At 35.0% G+C, this 19,085-nt stretch overlaps 1 protein-coding gene across 1 annotated transcript in view; it reads left to right on the forward strand.

The window, feature by feature from the left end:
- The window catches only part of MYCBP2 (MYC binding protein 2), a 173,487-nt gene that overhangs the window by 97,743 nt on the left and 56,659 nt on the right, over nucleotides 1-19,085 (forward strand). Inside the window, exons 39-50 of the mRNA XM_079304272.1 lie at nucleotides 580-680; nucleotides 1,864-2,082; nucleotides 2,703-2,928; nucleotides 3,229-3,347; nucleotides 4,606-4,693; nucleotides 7,678-7,727; nucleotides 8,403-8,575; nucleotides 8,813-8,957; nucleotides 10,632-10,844; nucleotides 13,259-13,314; nucleotides 13,770-13,885; nucleotides 15,870-15,967. Coding sequence (XP_079160398.1) covers nucleotides 580-680; nucleotides 1,864-2,082; nucleotides 2,703-2,928; nucleotides 3,229-3,347; nucleotides 4,606-4,693; nucleotides 7,678-7,727; nucleotides 8,403-8,575; nucleotides 8,813-8,957; nucleotides 10,632-10,844; nucleotides 13,259-13,314; nucleotides 13,770-13,885; nucleotides 15,870-15,967 — 1,604 coding nt within the window. The remainder of the gene's footprint in view (nucleotides 1-579; nucleotides 681-1,863; nucleotides 2,083-2,702; nucleotides 2,929-3,228; nucleotides 3,348-4,605; nucleotides 4,694-7,677; nucleotides 7,728-8,402; nucleotides 8,576-8,812; nucleotides 8,958-10,631; nucleotides 10,845-13,258; nucleotides 13,315-13,769; nucleotides 13,886-15,869; nucleotides 15,968-19,085) is intronic.

A 19,085-nucleotide genomic window follows, 5' to 3' on the forward strand; every position in this document is an offset into this window, starting at 1 on the left:
TCAGTCAGATACTTCATATAAATTTCCTCATCAATTTAACAAGTATCATATTAAAGCTGGTTAAGATTCTTTATTTCCAGAACATGTTCCATGATGGCTTAGTTGCAAATTTCATGAGGGTTTTGCACAGAGGCTGTAACGAGCAGGACTGATTAATGTAATTAATATGCACTTTAGCATCCCTTTTTGAGAAATGTAGATATCAGCCATTGTGCCCAAAATGTCCAGAATATTACATAGTGCTATAAACCTAATATTGAAGGGCTGAGAGGACTGTTGTGCTAACTTCTATCCTGTAGAAAATATGAATACAGCTTTACAAAATGGCAGAGAATGCAATAAAATTATTCTCTAAGAAAAGGCATTTTTCAATAGAGTACTGTATATAATGACATATTTATCTTGAGTGGACTTGGCAGACTCAGAATTAAACAGTGCCTAAATAATGAAACAATTTGAAGTAATAATAGTCTAGGAAATAGAAGTTTAACTCACAAGGGGCAAACCAGAAAAATAAGATGTGCTTTGAACCACAGCATGTTTATTTATAATACCTCTGTTCTAATTACCTTTATTTAGCTGAAGACATTCCAGAAGTACTCAGCTCTTCCAGTCTGTTTTCAATGCTGCTTCCCCTCATCATAGCCTACATAGGACCAGTAGCAGCAGCTATTCCCAAGGTATGCTCCTCAGCAGAAATTACTGAAAAAATGTATGAATGTTATGCAAGAAAAAGGTTTACTCTGAAAATTTGAGCTTCTTGATTTCTTACTATTTTGTGAATCAGTGATTTATATTGAATAACATGACTTATGAATTTTCCATGAGTCAAGAATTTTAAAAACATTAATGACCTTTTTTTAACTTTAGTTGAAAACATCCCTTAAGGAAGCAGAGAAATATGACAGGCTTAGCAGTAGGAAAATATAAGGAATGAGAAGAATGTAATTGGAACTCATTGATGAACATTGATGGGATGAAATAATTTAATGAGTGAATGCTTTTGCTCTTTACTGTGAAAATAGAATTTATGTAACAAAAAAACTACGATTTTTTTTTTCTGTCAAATTTAGAGTTTGAAAGATGTCTGCTATAAAAGAACATTTCTTTCTAGTGCTGTGGCATTTCTTGCGTATGTCTGGTCTTTCAACACTCTTGAACAAATCTGGTTTTAGGTCTACAAATGTCAGTAATGCTTAGCTAATAGACAGCTATTGCCTTTTTGTGAGCTCTAAGATGTTTCTGACTTCTTTTTAAAGGGGAAGGAAATAGAACTGACCACTTAAAATCTAGCAGACACATTGTGACAGGCAGTGTCAGATTTTAGTTAGCTTGTTTCTTCATGGAACTGGGATTTGAAGCAACCAAGTGTTTCTCTCTAGAAGTGTTCCTCTAGTTAGAAAATGTAGTGAAGATTATAGGGAACAGTGTGATGCTTAAGGTTTCGTGCATTAAAATATGTTGAATATTTGAAAAATCCCCCAATATTAATATGCTTATAAAGTGTAACTGAATTATGACTTTAGTATGGTATTTACTTTCTGTGAAATTATGCTTACTATTTCTTAATGTTCAGGGTTTTAGTAGAAGCTATTTTGGAGAAGGGATGTCACAATTGTACATAGATTCTTGCTTCAGCTTTGCCCAGTCTCCAAAAGGAGATTAATGTGTTGGTGCTTTTTCTGTCAGGATTGTGTAGGTACAGAATTGCAAACTGGCTAAATTAATTGTTATTAGTGATATTCTGAGAATGGTCAAACAACCACTGAAGAGAAATGGAAATATTAGAGTTTAGTTTTGGAAGTATTGTTTCCACCAAATTGTAATATGCTTTCTAGTAACCCATGTGGTGTTATGTTCCAGGTTGCTGTTGAGGTCTTTGGCCTGGTACAACAGCTACTTCCTTCTGTGGCAGTTCTGAATCAGAAATACGCCCCTCCAGCTTTTAACCCAAATCAGTCTACAGACAGCACCACTGGAAACCAGCCAGAGCAAGGGCTTTCAGCTTGTACTACCTCCAATCACTATGCTGTTGTGGAAAGCGAGCATCCCTACAAGCCTGCCTCTGTTACACACTATAAGGTGAGCACCATTTCTATGAGCACTGCAGAAAATGTAGCTACCATGTGATCATCCTGATGCACTAATGCTTACTTTAGCCCTGAAAGTTTACAGAACATGTTTAAAGCCTTGGATTTAGTATTACTGTATTTGCATTTCTGTAGCTATAAGCTGTTGTACTGCAGGCCACATTCACAAGTGGGATTCAGCTGCTCTGTACTTTTCTGGGATTGCACAAAACAGATATTCACTATGTTTATTGAAGTTTGAGTTTGAAGAAGGTATCTGAGAGTTCAATGTTTTTAGTAGTCTGTGGTTGTTTTGTTTAATGAACCTGTACGGAATTCTTAAAAAACAGTTACAAGTGGTGCTAGTGCAAATACTTAATCAGAATATTAAGTTATAATACAGGATTCTAATTGAGTAAAGTGCAAAGCATTTCAGATAGACATGAATTTCAAAGAATAAATTAGTTTAATGTTTATTTGTCAAAACAATTGCGCAGAATTGCATAATTAAATCACTTTTGTAGACTAAATTAGAGTTAAGGCCAAATGAAAATGAAGTAAATGGAAACAAAAAACAAAAACAACCAAGGAACCCCAAAGCTTGGAGATAATTAATCTATTGCTTTCTTATAGGTGACTTTTCCTGAATGTGTCAGGTGGATAACAATAGAGTTTGACACTCAGTGTGGCACTGCTCAGTCAGAGGATGTTCTTCGTTTACTAATTCCTGTCAGAATTGCACAGAGCCTGGGATTTGGACCAAAGCATACCTCTGTTCATGAAAACCTTAATTCATGGATAGAACTGAAAAAGTTCTCTGGATCTTCAGGATGGCCTACTATGGTGTTAGTATTGCCAGGTAATGCAGAGATTCTGATGTACTTACTAGAAATGTGAGTTACTACAATAATTAAAGGAAGTTTCATTTTTCTGCAGAATTATCTTGACACATAAGGTTAAAGACGTGTCTTAATCCAAGCTGGAAGTTAATTAGTCTGTAGTAGGTTTCTTGCTTGAATTATTGATCTGCTTGTTTGTCCCATGGTTTTAATTCACATTTTACATATAAAGGCTGGGTTTCAGATATACTTATATAAAAGAAACAGACAAAAAGAGGAGGAATATATTATTTATTTAATTTATGCTTTTACTTTTTAAGGGAATGAAGCTCTTTTTTCTCTGGAGACTGCATCAGACTATGTGAAAGATGAAAAAGCTTGTTTTTATGGCTTCAAATGTTACGCAATTGGATATGAATTTAGTCCAGGAAGTGATGAGGTAAGGAAAAAAGTGAGAAGTTCTAACTGGTGCACCTAATAAATCTCCTAATAATGCACCTAATCAATTTTTTGAGGGCAGAAAATTTGGGGTAAAAACATGTGTATTTCCACTTATGACTAAGTCACGTTAGCAAAATATTTTTAGATTAATTTTATAAAAGTTCTAACATTTTTTGTTTAAGACATAATTCATCTGGAATTCTTTAATCAGGATGTTACTACAATGGCTTTTGCATGGTTTGTGGCACTCTGCAAAAACGTAGTGTGATTTTATCTTGTATGTCAGTGGGATATAAGATTTCCTGAAATTCTGGCCTACTCTTGATTTTGAATTGCATGTTTGCATTATTTTCCAGTGCTCAGTTACACCAGAACTCTCAAACTCTTTGAAAATGCTGTGTGCATTTAGCCTACCTCAGGTTTTACCCAGTGGTCTCCTCATTTTGCCTTAAAGGACATGAGTCATTTCCACCACTGTTTATTGCAAAGGGAAGATCAAATTTCTTCTTCTCCTTGACCCAATTCTTTCTTTTGGCTTATTTTATGAAATTACTGAAAACACTTAGTATGTCTTATAACAAATCCAGAAAAATAAGTCTTCCCTTATCCAGGGAGTCTTTGGGCCTGTTGCTTCATGTGGTCTTGGCAGGTTCTGCATCTTGCTTGCACTACAATCCTCACTGAAGATTTACCTCATCTTATTCCTGGCTTTTACTCAAGCAAAATCATGTTTTCAGAAATTCTTTGGAATTTCTTTACATAGCAGGTTAGAAAACACACCGCAAGACTATTATGCATGGTGGGCCCACTGGCTTTCAGCAAAATCAGATTTATAATTCCTACAGATGATCTAATTAGTCAGTGTTTTAATAGAAGTAACTTTTGCTAAAGCAAAAAAACCATGTAGATTCATGTTATTCTTTTTCTTTAAAGCATTGACGAAGAAAGCTTCTGGCATGTTATGAAAGGGGAGTGCTAAAATACGCTATCCAGTGCCTTAAGTCTATAATCTAAAGAAAAGTTTTAAGTAATTGTTTTCAAACCTACATTTTTTATTCTAAAAATTTTGGTATACTGTCCTATGCCACAGCAAAACATGGCAGTAGCTGTACAACAAGAAATGTACAAAAATATATTACTGAGGAGCTTCAAAATGGAACACACAGTTTTCCTTAAGATAAAACATTGTCAGGAAAATGTATTTATTTTCCTATTTTCTGAGACTCTTAATTATGTTTAATTTTTTTTATTTGAAGGGTATTATTCAGCTGGAGAAAGAGCTGGCAAATTTAGGAGGATCATGTGCAGCAGCTTTGATGAAGAAGGATTTAGCGCTTCCTATTGGTAAGAGCATATTTCATTATTTCATCATTGTCCATGCTTTCTGAATTAATAGTACATTTAAATCTCATTGTTGCTTTTAGTTAGAGGTAATAGTACCAAATTGAGTATTCAAACTCAATTAATCAAACAATCAAGATGTCAATATTTTCTGCTTACTGTTTTCCTGTTGTGTGCATATGGTGAGGAGGGAGACCTGGTCATTTAAATTTGAATGAACTCACCCCAGGTAGTGTATGACTATATGAACTGTGTCCCACAATTTCCTCATGGTACTTCATAAACATGCAGGTATCATCTTTGTATTTCTCTTTCACTGTCTTTTTCTCCCCACAGTCCCCACCTCTCTGAACGAAAAAATACCTGCAACACTGAATTGTAAAATTTAAAATTACTGTTTTAAAGTGACTATTTTGTCTATAGACCTTATGACTAAAAATATTTCTACTATAGCTTTTTTTTACAATTAGAAAAGAAGTCACATATTTCTACAGTAGATGCTGCAAATAAAGGTTTCTAGTAACGCAACTGCAATTTAAAATATAAGGAAAAGTGAGCTTGTAGAAATTAATCGATATGGAGATCAAATTAAAACTTTTAATGATGCAGCCATATAATGAGTAATATAATTTCTCTTAAATAGCATCAGCATATAGGAAAATAGGCTCATAATATTAGGATCATTTTAATTTAGGAGCACAAATCAAAGCTCAGAAACTGTTTCAATGGAAGTGATGGTCAATGAGCAGAAGAGCACTGATCAGTGTGGAGTTACAATCATGGAACTTATATTGCATTTTTAATTCAGTATTTTGCTTGCGTATTTGGATTTCTTACTTTGTGTTGTAAGGAGGCACCTCAGTTGAACTAATAGATCTGCATTTTACTCTCCAAAGTGCAGGCAGTTCTACAAGTTAAGTACTGCCCTCATCTCTTATTCCTCAAGCTCCTTAGTTCATTGGCTTCTCTTGGTTTTGCTGTTTTTTCTATACAACAACAACAAAAAAAAGATTGAAGTCCTCATGTCTTTATCTTCTACAATACTTTGTACTTCTCTCTTGGGAGCTTTTTATGTTTGTTCTGTTTAAATGCCTAAAACAAGAAGGGTGACACATGGATTGGCTTTATGCTAGCCCGTAGAAATTTGAAATAAAATATGCAGTTATGTTACCTGTGCAGTCACAGCTGTGTATAGAAATGGTTGTGTAGGATCTGCAAGAGAGGAGGGATAGGTACATTGCCTATAAGTAGTTTCCTGATTATTGCTCTAATGGCAATTTATTTGCATGACTGTTGATCTGACATCAGCTCAATAACTTAAACCAAGTCTGTTAATGGTGCTAGTAAGATTACAGTGCTTGTGCTTTATAAGTGTGTTGTTTCTCTACAAGACCACTGTACCCTCTGAGTAAACAAATCTGGTGAATTACAGTCAACAGTGTAATATTTGTAAATGGAAACTATTGTGCTGCCTTTTAAGATGGTTTTCAGTTGTGTGTAATTTTGCTTTGTTTGAGTGTTTTGCCTGGTGTCTCAGAAAAACACTGTGGCAGAAAGAGGTAAAGCTGTGGTTTTCCAGAGCAACATTTAAATGCCTTAAGATCAAACTTTTTTCCTTTTTCTGCATCTAGGTTATGTATCTTCTACCATTTGCTGCAAGTGAAATGGTTGTTTAATACCATAATTCCTAATCTGCAGAGCCTTGTCATCTTACTTGTGAAAGAGTGTCCCTTAAGAAAAACCTACATAGAATAACAGAATCTATAGAATCAATAATCATATAAAAGACTTTCTTGTAATGCATGCATACAAGAAGGCCCCTTTTAGTAGACTTTCTATACTTTGTTATAATTTCTACAGTTTTACTTTTTAGTAATTTTCGTAGTGGGTATATTCAGTGTGCAAGTAATCAAATATTTATGTGACTATTCCTTTAGAAATATTAGGAAGAAAAGTGTTTTGAAGGACATAACAAAGTAAACCTATTTTGCTCCAAAGGAAGATGGACCAGAAAGTGATTTCTTTGCATATTAGGAAAACTATCTTTGAGTTACACCTAAATACTGTTCAAGTTACCATGTTCAAAAGGTTGTTCTTCCTTCTTGCCAATTAAAGAATTTAATTTAAGATGCTTCTTCCCAAGAGAGAGATCTGGTCTTATGACCAAGATCTGACTTAAACCACAGTTGGTTTGATTAACAATATTTAACATTATTGTTAAATAATGGTTGATGTATTTAACATTATTATGTTCCTAAATGTATCAAATTTGGTAGTATTTTATTTATGAGGGCAATTTTTAGGTGTCTTTATTTCTTTGAATTTTAAAAGTGCCTTGGGACTTGATTTTTCCTATTTCTTCTGACTAGTAAAATTGCCTGACGTCTTTAAAAGAGAGTAGAAGTATGATAACCTTATGTGTTTCACTCTTCTGTTAAAAGACTGTGTTTAGCAATTCTGGTCACCCTGGAATCAGACTTTTGAATTGTATTTGTGAGAAAAAAATACTGTGTAGTAGTATGTATTTAAGCTTTGTGTTTTAGGAGAAATCATAATTTATAAAATTGGGCAGAATTGATCAGGTTTTCAAATATTTTTACAAAGATAAACACTTAAGAGGGAGCAGCTATTGCATACTTAGAGATACTGCTTCCCAGAAACCATCTTGAGCTCTCAAAATCTTTCTGAAAGTATCTAGTCATATCCAAAGGCTTGCCATACATACTGTTGGAGATAAAAAGATAAGCACCAAATTTTTGTTATATGTAACTTACGTTGTTTACTTGTGTGTACACTGAACTACACAATACTGCATGTTTGCTATGTCATTTGAAAATATTAATATTTCAGCTACTGATTGAACAGTATGACACATCATTATGCAAACTTGCAACTTGTAATATGGAACACTTCACAAAACAGGATTGAATCTCATATTCTGTAATATGTAGATAGCTGCCCATGTAACTATTATATTTTTCCAGCAGGTAGTGAGTTTGAAGAGGATCTTGAGATACTTGAAGAGGCTGCCTTACAGGTTTGCCATAGCTTTTTATACATTGCAATGTACTTTACCACATAATTGCATTGATACTTTCTGACTGCTACAGAAAAAAATAATTCGTAAGGTTTTATAGTAGAATGGAATCCAGCTTATTATGTTACAGTTTAAGAATATCATACAAAATTTTTGTATTTACATTAAATCATTTTTTATAATGAATCTGCTTGGAAAAAATATATACAATGTCACACAGAACATTAGATGACTAAGTATTTCAAAGTCTTTTGGCTGAAGTTGCAGTATTTGGCAAGTTTTAAATGTTACCAAAGTCAGTCTTTCGCATGTCTTCATAATTAGAGAAATAAGATCACTTTTTTAGCTGAGCAGTGATGTTAACCAAGTCCCAAATAATGATTGCAGTTGTTTGCTGATGACCTTTTGTTGAGTGCAATGGGAGCTAATGCTGAATTTCCCTCAACTAAAAGTCATTTAACATCTTTTGGCATAAATTATTGTTTAATAGACTGAGATGGCTTTTTTTAAAGCTTTTATCAGAGTAAGGTTTATTCTTCTTGAATTTTTTCTAATGCCCAAAATGTTTGTACCAATTGTGTCATGTTACGGGAAAATGCAAACATTACTGAAAATCTGTTCTATGTCTCTTCTCACCCCCAACTTTTGCCAAAAAAAAAAAAAAAAAAAAAAAAGGTGTGCAAATCTCACTCAGGCATTCTTGGGAAAGGCTTGGCACTATCTCACTCACCAACCATATTGGAAGCTCTCGAGGGAAGTCTTCCACTGCAGGTGCAAAGCAATGAGCAGTCATTCCTGGAAGATTTCATTGCTTGTGTACCAGGATCAAGTGGTGGACGACTTGCAAGGTAAAGCTGCACTGTTACTTGTCCTTTTAAATGGCTATAGAACTGTCATAATTGCTTGAAGTATTAGTTAAATAAAACTATTTGGCTGTATTGTTTCCAATAATGCATAAGTTAAAACCATGTATGCATTCAGATGTTCTGTGTCTTTTAGCTCTATGTCCCATTTGTACAGATTTGTATCCATTTGTTTTGGAGGCTATAAGAGATTTTAATGTTAAGTGGTTTTCTTTGCTGTAGGTGGCTGCAGCCTGATTCATATGCTGATCCTCAAAAAACATCATTGATTTTGAACAAGGATGACATCCGATGTGGTTGGCCAACTGTTATTACAGTACAAACAAAAGACCAGTATGGAGAGGTTGTTCATGTTCCTAATATGAAGGTAGTTATTGTCATCATGGCTGTTCTGCTTCATCTTACTGCCTTTTAGTTTTTATTGTAGGTATTCCGGAGAATACTCCTATGTGGGACAGAAAGTGACATTCATAAATTCATTGCAGTCAGACTTTTTTACCATTAAATCCACAAAACTGCTGAATTGTGTATAATGCCAGCTCCATTTCATGTAATTCATAACTTGCCAGGAAAGAGCATTATGAACCATAGAGTTTGTGAGGGGAAAAAAATCAGAAGCACAGTGATGGACCACCTTATAGCTACTTTATTTTAGACTAGTACAATACTCTTTCATTTTCTGTTTCTAATACTTAGAAATTCCTGTAGTCCTTTCAGTTAATAAGAATAACTGGCAAGGACTGGTGTTTGCCTTCAGCCTCTTCAGTTAACCAGTGTTTTTCAGTACTGGAAAGGAGAGGAGGTATCCTCAGGTAGAGTTAGAAGAATTTTGCACATTTTGGGGTAAAATCTATGTGGAATGTGTAAAAGTGGGCTGCTTGATTTGAAGTAGTAAAGCAATGCAAACAAAACAAACACAAAATGGTTTTCATGTAGTTCTAATACATCAGGTTACTTCTGTGTTTTAAAGCTCACTGCTGTGAAGTAGGTTTTGTTCAAGCCCAGGGGTAGATAAAATACCTTTTACAAAGGCATGATTCCTGTGATAAAAGCTCTCAAATCTGTTCTTTGTATGTGATGTAATAATTGAGACTTGTCTTACAGTGGGCTGTAAACCCACATCAGTTCTACAACAATAACACAAGAATCAGGTTAGTCTCAAACACTGTTTGAGTGAAACTTTTAATTACTGACTTAAATTAGTGACACAACAAGTGGAAAACTCTCAGTAGCGATTTTATTGTATCAATCAGGAAAAGGATGTGTCAGAATATTATCCAAATTATTGCTGGCTTTATTATTTAATTACTGTTCACAAATGTTTTAAAGTGACAAAAATCTTGAATCAATTTTGTCATTAATTTTTGGTAAATTAAGACAAATTTTGATAAAACTGTGTGTGGAAACTGCAGTATTTAAACATCAGCACTTCATTGCAGATTTCAGATGAGTAACACATAAGCTTATTTTCCAGGTAGTCTGTCTTTCTCAGAAAATTGTTTACTGCTAGCTGTTACCTGCACTAATGGAGATCCGTGGTACCTCTGGGAGAAAAAGTCAGTTAAAACATGTATTGAAGAACACAGTATAAATGTGCAGTGCTGGTGTGAGGTGGCAGAGCTGGCCAGGATCCAATCTGGCCACTGCTGATCCAGATCTAGTGGCCATGATGATTCACTCCAAAATTTGTGCACCCACTTGGAAGGCTCTCTTTCTACTTGATTGCACTTTTCTGCTCTTGGAAAACTTCCCTAGGCATACCAGACTGTGTGCTGCTTCCCAGGAAGTGCTGTGGGACTGGCAGAACTGACAGCAGCCTGTGTTGATGGTGTGCTGGATCAATTGGGTGCTTCTCCCCTGCACATTGGCATCTTTCCAAGATGCTGTGCTTGGCTTTGCAGATGAAGGGTAGATACGTTGGGTTTTGACACAGCTGGATTTACAGGGAGTGCTCTAAGCACTTTGTCACTGCACTGCATCAAATTTAGAAAAATGTATATTTCTCAGTAAATCATATTCCCTCTTCCACATCTTATTACAGGTTGAAGTCAAAGCTATTCCTGTTTCTCAGAAAAAAACATCTTTGCAACAAGAACAAGTTAAAAAAGTGCAGCGGATACCAGGGAGTCCTGCAACAGCTGTTTCCCCTAGCAGTGATATGACCTTTGGAGGACTTCCTTCACCAAAGCTTGATTCCTCCTATGAGCCAATGATAGTCAAAGAAGCTCGCTATATTGCTATTACAATGATGAAGGTAAGTTACTGTAATTTTGGCAATATAACTGTAGAATTCAGCAAAGTGTGCAAAGATATGCAACAGAGAAGGAAAAATGTATATTTGCATTTGGTCCCAGTCTGAAAATAAATTCAATGCAAATTACTTTGATTATATATTAGTTCAGCAATAAACTGCATACATCAACAGGGCTAATTACTTAAACTCTAAAGCAGTTAGATTGGATTAACATAAAAAGGAAAGTTGTCTTTGATTTTTGATTAGGTAGATTAGCAAGTTAGTCTGAGTCACTCAGGAGAAATAAAATCAGGTATTGAAATAGTGAGGGAAATTTAAACCAATATATTTATTTATATGGAGTTGGAGGCTTGCAGTCAATGCATATTTAAAACTAGACCAGGTGAATATGGGAAAAGATAAGAGCTAAGCATAGTTAAAACAAGACATACAAATGATTTATATATCAATGGTATATGTCTTAAGCACCATCTCATGGAGTGAGATCAGCTCACACTTTTCCAGGAACAGTTTTTAAACAAGTGAAAACTGAGCAGCTAGTGTTGATTTGATTGAGTATATTATAGCACATGCAGTAAATTTACATATGTGGACCATACTGACCCAGTTAAGAGATGTGACATGTTGTGTACAGCTAACAGTTGCACAGCTTAATGAGACAGGATTAGCCAGGAGAGTAGAGAAGGATAATACTTAGCATAATCAGTATGGATTTGTTGAGGGGGCGGAACCAGCAAAATAGCACCTTGTAGAGGGTACAGGGTATTTTTGCCAAGGATAGTGCTATAGTACCTGTGTGTAAATAGTGCAGCTGAGTACAGAATAGTGTTTTAATAGATCAATGAAAGAACTATTAAATCAATGTAGTGTACAACAAATGGTTTAAGAACTTGGTAGATCATGTCATATCAAAATGTGATTTTGGCATTCTTATTTGGCCTACATCACTTCTTGGTTTGATGCTTCTTGTAAAGGTGACGTGAGGGGAGGCAAAAATACGTTATTCCCTAAATTAGGGCTTAGATTATATTTCTGATAGTCGTTGTCTGCAGGTACCTGCTGCTTCCTTTCCAGTGAGAAGTGTCAATTCTCCCCACTCAACTCTTAGGGTGGTGTATCTTGTAATTCATTTTATGTTCTGGGGTAAGTGGTGGTGGTGCAAGTGTAGGGTGTTCAAAATCTCTTGTAGAGTTGATGAAGTGAGGAATGCTTAATATCAGCTAGTTAATATGTAATAATTTTTTAATTGAAGTAAGGCAAAGGGAAATGAAAATGAAAGGATTCATTGAAAATCCTCTTAGTAGATAATAACACTATGTATCTTCATAAAGATAAAAGTGAAAAGACACCAAGGTTAAATTTAAAACGCTTCTCTTTGTTGAAATGTGCTTGATTTCTGTATTTAGTGCTTTTCCAGAGAATCTTCCCAAGGATCCTTTCAAGTTGAGTCCTTTCTATCCGAAACTTTATGAATTCAAGGCATTGGAAATAATTCTGTTCTATTTCCTGCCTGCATTATTAAGCACACTCATTTCAGTGTAAAATGAGGACATCACCTGATATTTTCATTTTACATCAGCCTGCACATTGTATAAGTGCTTGATACAATTGCCTAAATATGATTATAAAATCTAGTTTCTCACTTCATAAAAATTTATAAATAAATTATCACTTGTTTGGGGAACTGCTACCCAAAACTATATCCTTATATAGGGACCCAAAATGGCTGATCTTCATATATGTTTCAAGGTTCTTATCCTACCTTTTGTTGGTTTTGACTTAACAGAGGAATCTGGTAATTCAGCAGCTGTTGCAGCCCAGGGAGATTCTTGCTAAGGGACCTTGTGCATCTCTAGGACTAACTCTGTTTTCTTATGGGGCTTTTCAGAGCAGTGATTTCACAAGATGATATAGAAGTGAACCAGGTCTTTTGTGTAGTGTAAGTCAATGAAAGTATCACCTCAATTGAGGGAATTTCATCTTCACTCGGAGTTAAAAGAAAAAGGATCTGAAATTTCATTGCTAAAGCCCATGGGCTGATTTGCAGGTTTCACCTGCAACATATTTGCTTTCTTATCTTCGTATGGTCTTCAGTGCACTGCCTGGATTCAAAAGGGTTTTATACATACAAGTCAGATTTGAGGAGATTCAAAGACTTAACAAAGTTTTTATTAGCAGTATCAATCCTTCTTATCTAAATAATGGCTGTTTAATGAGACGGTGAAGTCACTCTTTCATGTGTGCATATATATTTCTGTGTTTTGAAATTTGTTTCTGATTGCCTGATCAATGTTTCTGGGTTGTGTAAAGTTAGATTGATGTGTTCTTAAAGAAACTGCTCTGCTTTCTTTTATTCAAGACAGTGGTATAACTGATATTTGTTTGGTTTATGTTTGAATTCAATCTGTTTATAGGCATATGAAAATTATTCTTTTGAAGAACTGCGTTTTGCTTCACCAACACCAAAGAGGTAAACATTAAAAAATTTCTTTTGGATAGGGACTTAAATTAACATGTCCTGACACTTCTGCTTGCACCCAGACTCCCAAGTGTGCCTGACAGGTAACTGTGTCTGAAGGTAGAAACACAGAAGTCAAGTATTATGTTTTCTTATGTGTAGCAATTTTATTTAAAATCTTTTTTTCTTAATTGTTCTAATGTTGTTTCCTTCTTTGTATTAGCTGCTTTCTGAATGTGTTCTTTTATCATTTGCTATAAATAAATGTGGAATAGAGGATTATATTCTCATAGTAAATAATAGGGGGTTAAGACATTGAAAAGGGAAAAATTTATTTAGATGATCTGCTAGAAAAAAACGAGTAGTTTCCAAACTGAACGTTATTCTAATTACTATGTGTTTGACGTATATTATGTCCAAAAATGCAGTAACTGTTCAGTGATTTTAATTGTTCTGTTTGTGCCTAGACCCAGTGAAAACATGTTGATCAGAGTCAATAATGATGGTACATACTGTGCAAACTGGACTCCAGGAGCTGTTGGTCTCTACACCATTCATGTTACTATAGATGGCATTGAAATAGGTACTGAATTTTCACTATATTTAAGCATAAATTTATATTATTGCCACTTTGTATACTGACACATTTATGTCTTGATGCTCATAAGATTTAATATTCATAGCAAAACCTAGCAGCAAATTTTCATTCAGAAGCTTTCTAGTTCAATCACTCTTCTTTGTCAGAAGAAAAAAACCCACAGCCTGAAATAGGACTATGTGCTGCAAACCATATATTTATAATGTGGTTAGACAACCAGATTAACAGGCTCTTATGCTCAACTCTCAGTGTTGAAAGAAGAATGTCTTGTTTTAGCTGAGAGTAACAGAGAACTATAAAAGAGGAAAAAACCCAGCCCAACACTGAAGAACCTAAGGAAAGGCAAAATTGTTCCTGACCGTACTGAAATACATACTGTCATTTGTTCTGACAAATTGAGAAGGTGTGGTTTTAAATGAGACTCTACCTGAACTCTTAATTATTTGTACTGATTTTTAAATGCTTTTGGTTCATATCTTGCCAGTCTTGGGGGCTACGCTGTGAGATACTATAGCATGTAGTGGGTAGAGTGGCCTTCCAAAAATACTCTATCTTGAATGCTCTCATGTTAGCCTTACTGCTAATGTGTTGAAGATGGTAGTAGAAACACTGAAGCCAGACCCACATCTGATAAGACATTTCGGGCTCACGAGCACCAGCAGTTCATCTTTCATAATATTGACCAGCAACTTTACTAAACACATAGTGATACTCACAAGTACACATAATTCACATAGAACTGGAGTGGGATTTGGTTTTATGTGTAACTACAGAAGCTAAGATGTATAAAATATTATTAGTAATGGTTATCTCTATTCCTCAAACAGAAGAGCATTTGCCTTCATAGGAGCTGCAGTGCACTCATCTGTATTTTTTCTGGTGTGTCATCTCTGGAGCAAACTTTACACTGTTGTTTAAATCAGCTGCTCTTATACTTTTGCACAAGTTCTACCATCCTCAAGCATTGTGTAGGGTAAACTTTTAAAGTATAACTCTTAGCCTTCATTATTAAACAAGTATGAGTATACTCTTAATTTTTCTGCAATGGAACTTTGTGACTCGGTCATTATATTAGACTGTGCCCTCTGAAGCTTTCATGTACCTATGCTTGACCCATAATTCTGTCAACTTTCTCTTTGTTTCAAACCTTTTATGTTCTTGATGTTTGTAGATTGCTTCTTTTACTGCATGTTTAAAAGGATATTAAGGTGAAACCAACAGTATTGGTAGGTCTGGATGCTTCTTTTCAAGATGTTGTTCTTCAGAGGATCACTCTTAAACATGAAACAAAAACCACAAAAGTTTCCAGTTTGCTTTTAACTCTGATTGCTGACGCAATGTCTTTGAAGGTTATTACTCAGGGTTGTATTCGTCTGTTACTTAAATGTTGTGTCTTTAGATGTATTTACATTCATTTTTCTTCACAAACAAGGATGTCGCTTTCCAGTGCCTTCAGGTTTTGTAACAACACTGGTAATTAAATATGCCAATTCTTTACATTATAGGCCTTTTCTGGTTGTATGATGTGGCTTTTCAGGCTCTTATATCTATGTCTCATGTAGCAATTAGCTTCTGTAGCAGTACAGCATTGTATAAGCTACTGCCTCTCCTGCAGCTTTCACTTGTACCTCTCAAACATTAGACTTGTGTTGGCCATTCCTTGAAACATAACCCTGCCGACCCTATTGCAACACAAAATTACCTGGTAGTGCTTTGTACATACACTGTGACAGATATCTAATAACAGCACGAAACCACATCTCTGTAAATTTCCACATATGAAAACAGAAATGTTCAAAAATTAATGCCTTTCACAATGAAGCACCCACAAGGGTTGATTTTGGCAGACAGATATGTAAGTAGTCATTTTGTTTACTCTAAATTGAAGCACAGATGAACTTAGTTACTGTTTAACTGATATATCCCCTTGTATTTATTCTTTCTAAATTTGGTCTTTGTTTGCTTATAGATGCTGGACTAGAAGTGAAAGTAAAAGATCCTCCAAAAGGAATGATACCTCCTGGAACCCAACTTATTAAACCAAAAGCAGAGCCTCAGCCAAACAAGGTTTGGAGAACTAAAATACCCAAAACAGATAGTTATGTTTGGGTGGGACTTTATGGTTGTTTAATATATATTTATCATATAATAATGCTGCAGGCTTAAGGATATTTGCAGATCACTTTAATATGCTGAATAGAATGAAATTAATATACTATATAAAGTGAAACAAGGTCTGCTAATTTTCTTTTTGTACATGAATTCATAAACTGTTAGAAGCTCTACAGAAACTGCCTTTGCCTTGGCTTCTCAAACAAACATTGCACAGCTATTATTAGAGCCACAGACAAAATTTTGCCCTATTATTAGTTCTATTTTTTACATATTGTACTATGAATATAGTTTTGCATGAAATTTTACAGAGATTGTTTGTTTTGTCCATAAAAGAAAATCTGTAGCTAGTTTCTTCAGTATATTTTTCTTTCTTAGAGAATGGCATGATGATGTTTTTTAAAGGATCCTTTCTGTAGCTTTTGACATCCCTGTTTCACCTTATCATTCCACTCTGAGGGATAAAATATACACAGTAGAGCAAGTAAACTGAAATGGGTGGCAATGGTATAAGGAAAATGCCCAGATGAAGGAATTACCTTGCATTTCCTCTTAGATGCATGCAAAGGAAGGAATATTAAATGAGGTGCTGATTTTTAGGGGTTTTTTTATTATTATTATTTGTGTGTGTGTGTATATGTGTGTGTGTGTGGAATAAACCTGTATTAAAAGATGTGGAATTGTGAAATACCATAAGGTTGTCCTTCCTTCCTACTGAAATTAGGAAAGTGGTTAAGATATACATGTTTACAAAAAGGATCAGGTTTCTGACAATTTCTTACCTATGCAATGCATCCTGATCTTTTTTTCTCTAGACTTCAGCAATAATCCAGAGACAGTAACTTTGTTACATAGTTTTGCAGTCTTTAAAATGCATCCAGCATCTGCTTCTACTACTAACAAGATTTTTTTTCCCCTGCAGCTATGCCTCAAATTAAAATTAATAAATGTACTTTTAGCTTTAATGTAACATTTATCCCTCACTGGGTCTCTTTTAACTTTTTCCCCAGGAAGTTGTTTTTAGACTTTCTCCTTTCTCTTGGAAGGAACGCTTCCTGGTTAATTCATCATTTTAATTAGAACTCTCACTTCCTAGTGAGAGAGATTTATCTTGTGCAACTTTATGATACTTCCACCCAAGTTGATCATCATATGTATTGTTTTACTGTCCCCAAGTTGAGAGAATCTGGTTTGAGTTGAGATGAATTGCTGAACAGAAGTTCTGTTTTTCTTTTCTATTATTACAGTGGAAATTGAGGTGACTTATTCATACATAACTCTGTTTGTCAAGGAACAGTCAAAGTACTTGACAGAAGTCAGTCACCTGGTCTTCTGAGACATTATATAGTGTTTAATCGTGTCCTTGTGTTGTTCTGTGTGCATCTCTAATTTCTTGTTCCAAAGTTTAGTGTCTTTGAAAAACAAGTCATCTTTGTCCTGTATGTAGTGTCTGTGAGCCTACTGAAAAATTAACCTAGGCCTTTCATGGTAAATCATTTAATTAGTCATCTTTCTTCCGTGTCATAATAAATCACATAACAAATCAGGATAATTCTTTGTGTATCAACAGCAGTATTGGTAAGTAATACAGTAAGGTAGTAATAGCTCCATGTTTCTGAAGCCAGGAATGCAGATTAGATATATATCAGTCAGAGACAGTCCAATATACCAAATCATGTTTTGCTAAGAAGAAGGGCTTGGTTCAACTCTAAATGCTTCTTCATCATTTTTGTCAGCCTGAAATTTCAGATAGTTATAACCAACACACAAAATAGTGCATTCTCATGGATGATCTGTTGTCAACTAGAACCACCAAAATATTTTCACTGAGGCACTGGAATATTCCAGTTTTCTAGCCAAACATTACTTAAATTGCAATCTGAAAATGGGTACTGTGTTATGATTTTATATGTGTGTTCTTCATTATCTGTTATTTGAAGTCAGTTGAAAAATCTGAAGGAGACTATGTAGTGATCTGTATTCAACCTGGGGTATATGACCAGTAAGAATTGCTGCCTCCTTATTAGCTGCTGCAAAGCTTAAATTAATGAACTTGTAGGAAACTTCATTCCACATTATTTTTCAAGCTATGTGGTGTAATTCAGGGTAGTTGGAATCGAATCTGCTAGAAGAAAATTATCCTAATTTAGCTAAATTTGAAGGTGTAGGACTGGTACCAGAATGATTGGTTGCTAACATGTTTCTACTGTTCTGACACAACAAGTAGCTAGCATCAATTGCAAAACCAAAAACCAATCACCAAACCCAAAACCTCTGCTGGGTTTGGTTTTCTCACCCCTTTGTAGAAGATAACGCCCTTGTTAAGGTTACTTTATCCTATACAACATCCCTTTCTCTTGTGTGATATGTACCTCTTTGCAGATTTGTCAAATAAAGAAGCACAGCAGCGCAGCTCTTGAAAACTGCTGTGCTCTGTAGGGATGATGCACATCCTAATTGCCTAAGCCTTTCTGCCTTAGTCAGTTTTTCAGTTGGAATCTGATTTGTAGATACTCCATGGAAGAACTGCCTATGGAGGTGTTACAGAGTTATAAAACCACTGTGCTGTACAGAAATATTCCTAGCAAAGAGGTGCTGTATCAGAAAGAAGACACGGATGATAAAATGTTTCATCATGGTCAGAAATCAGCATAAGAGGACTTCCTAATCTGTTTGTTATTGTATTGTGTGTCAGTGGATCTGATCCTTAAGCAATTTCTAGTTGTGGGTTGAAGTTTTTTATTAACTAGTTAGGTTAGCTGTTGCAAAAAGGAAGAAGGCTCTTTTCAGGCCTGTGCCTACTCATAATCTGTAATATGAGTTTTTCCTTTAAATTAAAGATTTTAATCCAAGTTCTACCAAATTGTCATAATGATTTTCTGAAGTAGCATGATGCAAGGATCCCTAATTTGCAAGAGTTTGTTTTTGGCTTGTCTGTTTTTAGAATGCTGTCAGCAGTGATTCAGCTTTATACTTTTACAAGAATGTTGTAAGTCTTAGTTTAGTCTGTTGCGAGAATCCAATTATTATGGGAATCCAGTTATTATTATGATGAGGACTGTTAATATGCGAA

The sequence above is a fragment of the Erithacus rubecula genome, assembly GCF_903797595.1.
Source record: "Erithacus rubecula genome assembly, chromosome: 1".
Lineage (NCBI taxonomy): Eukaryota > Metazoa > Chordata > Aves > Passeriformes > Muscicapidae > Erithacus > Erithacus rubecula.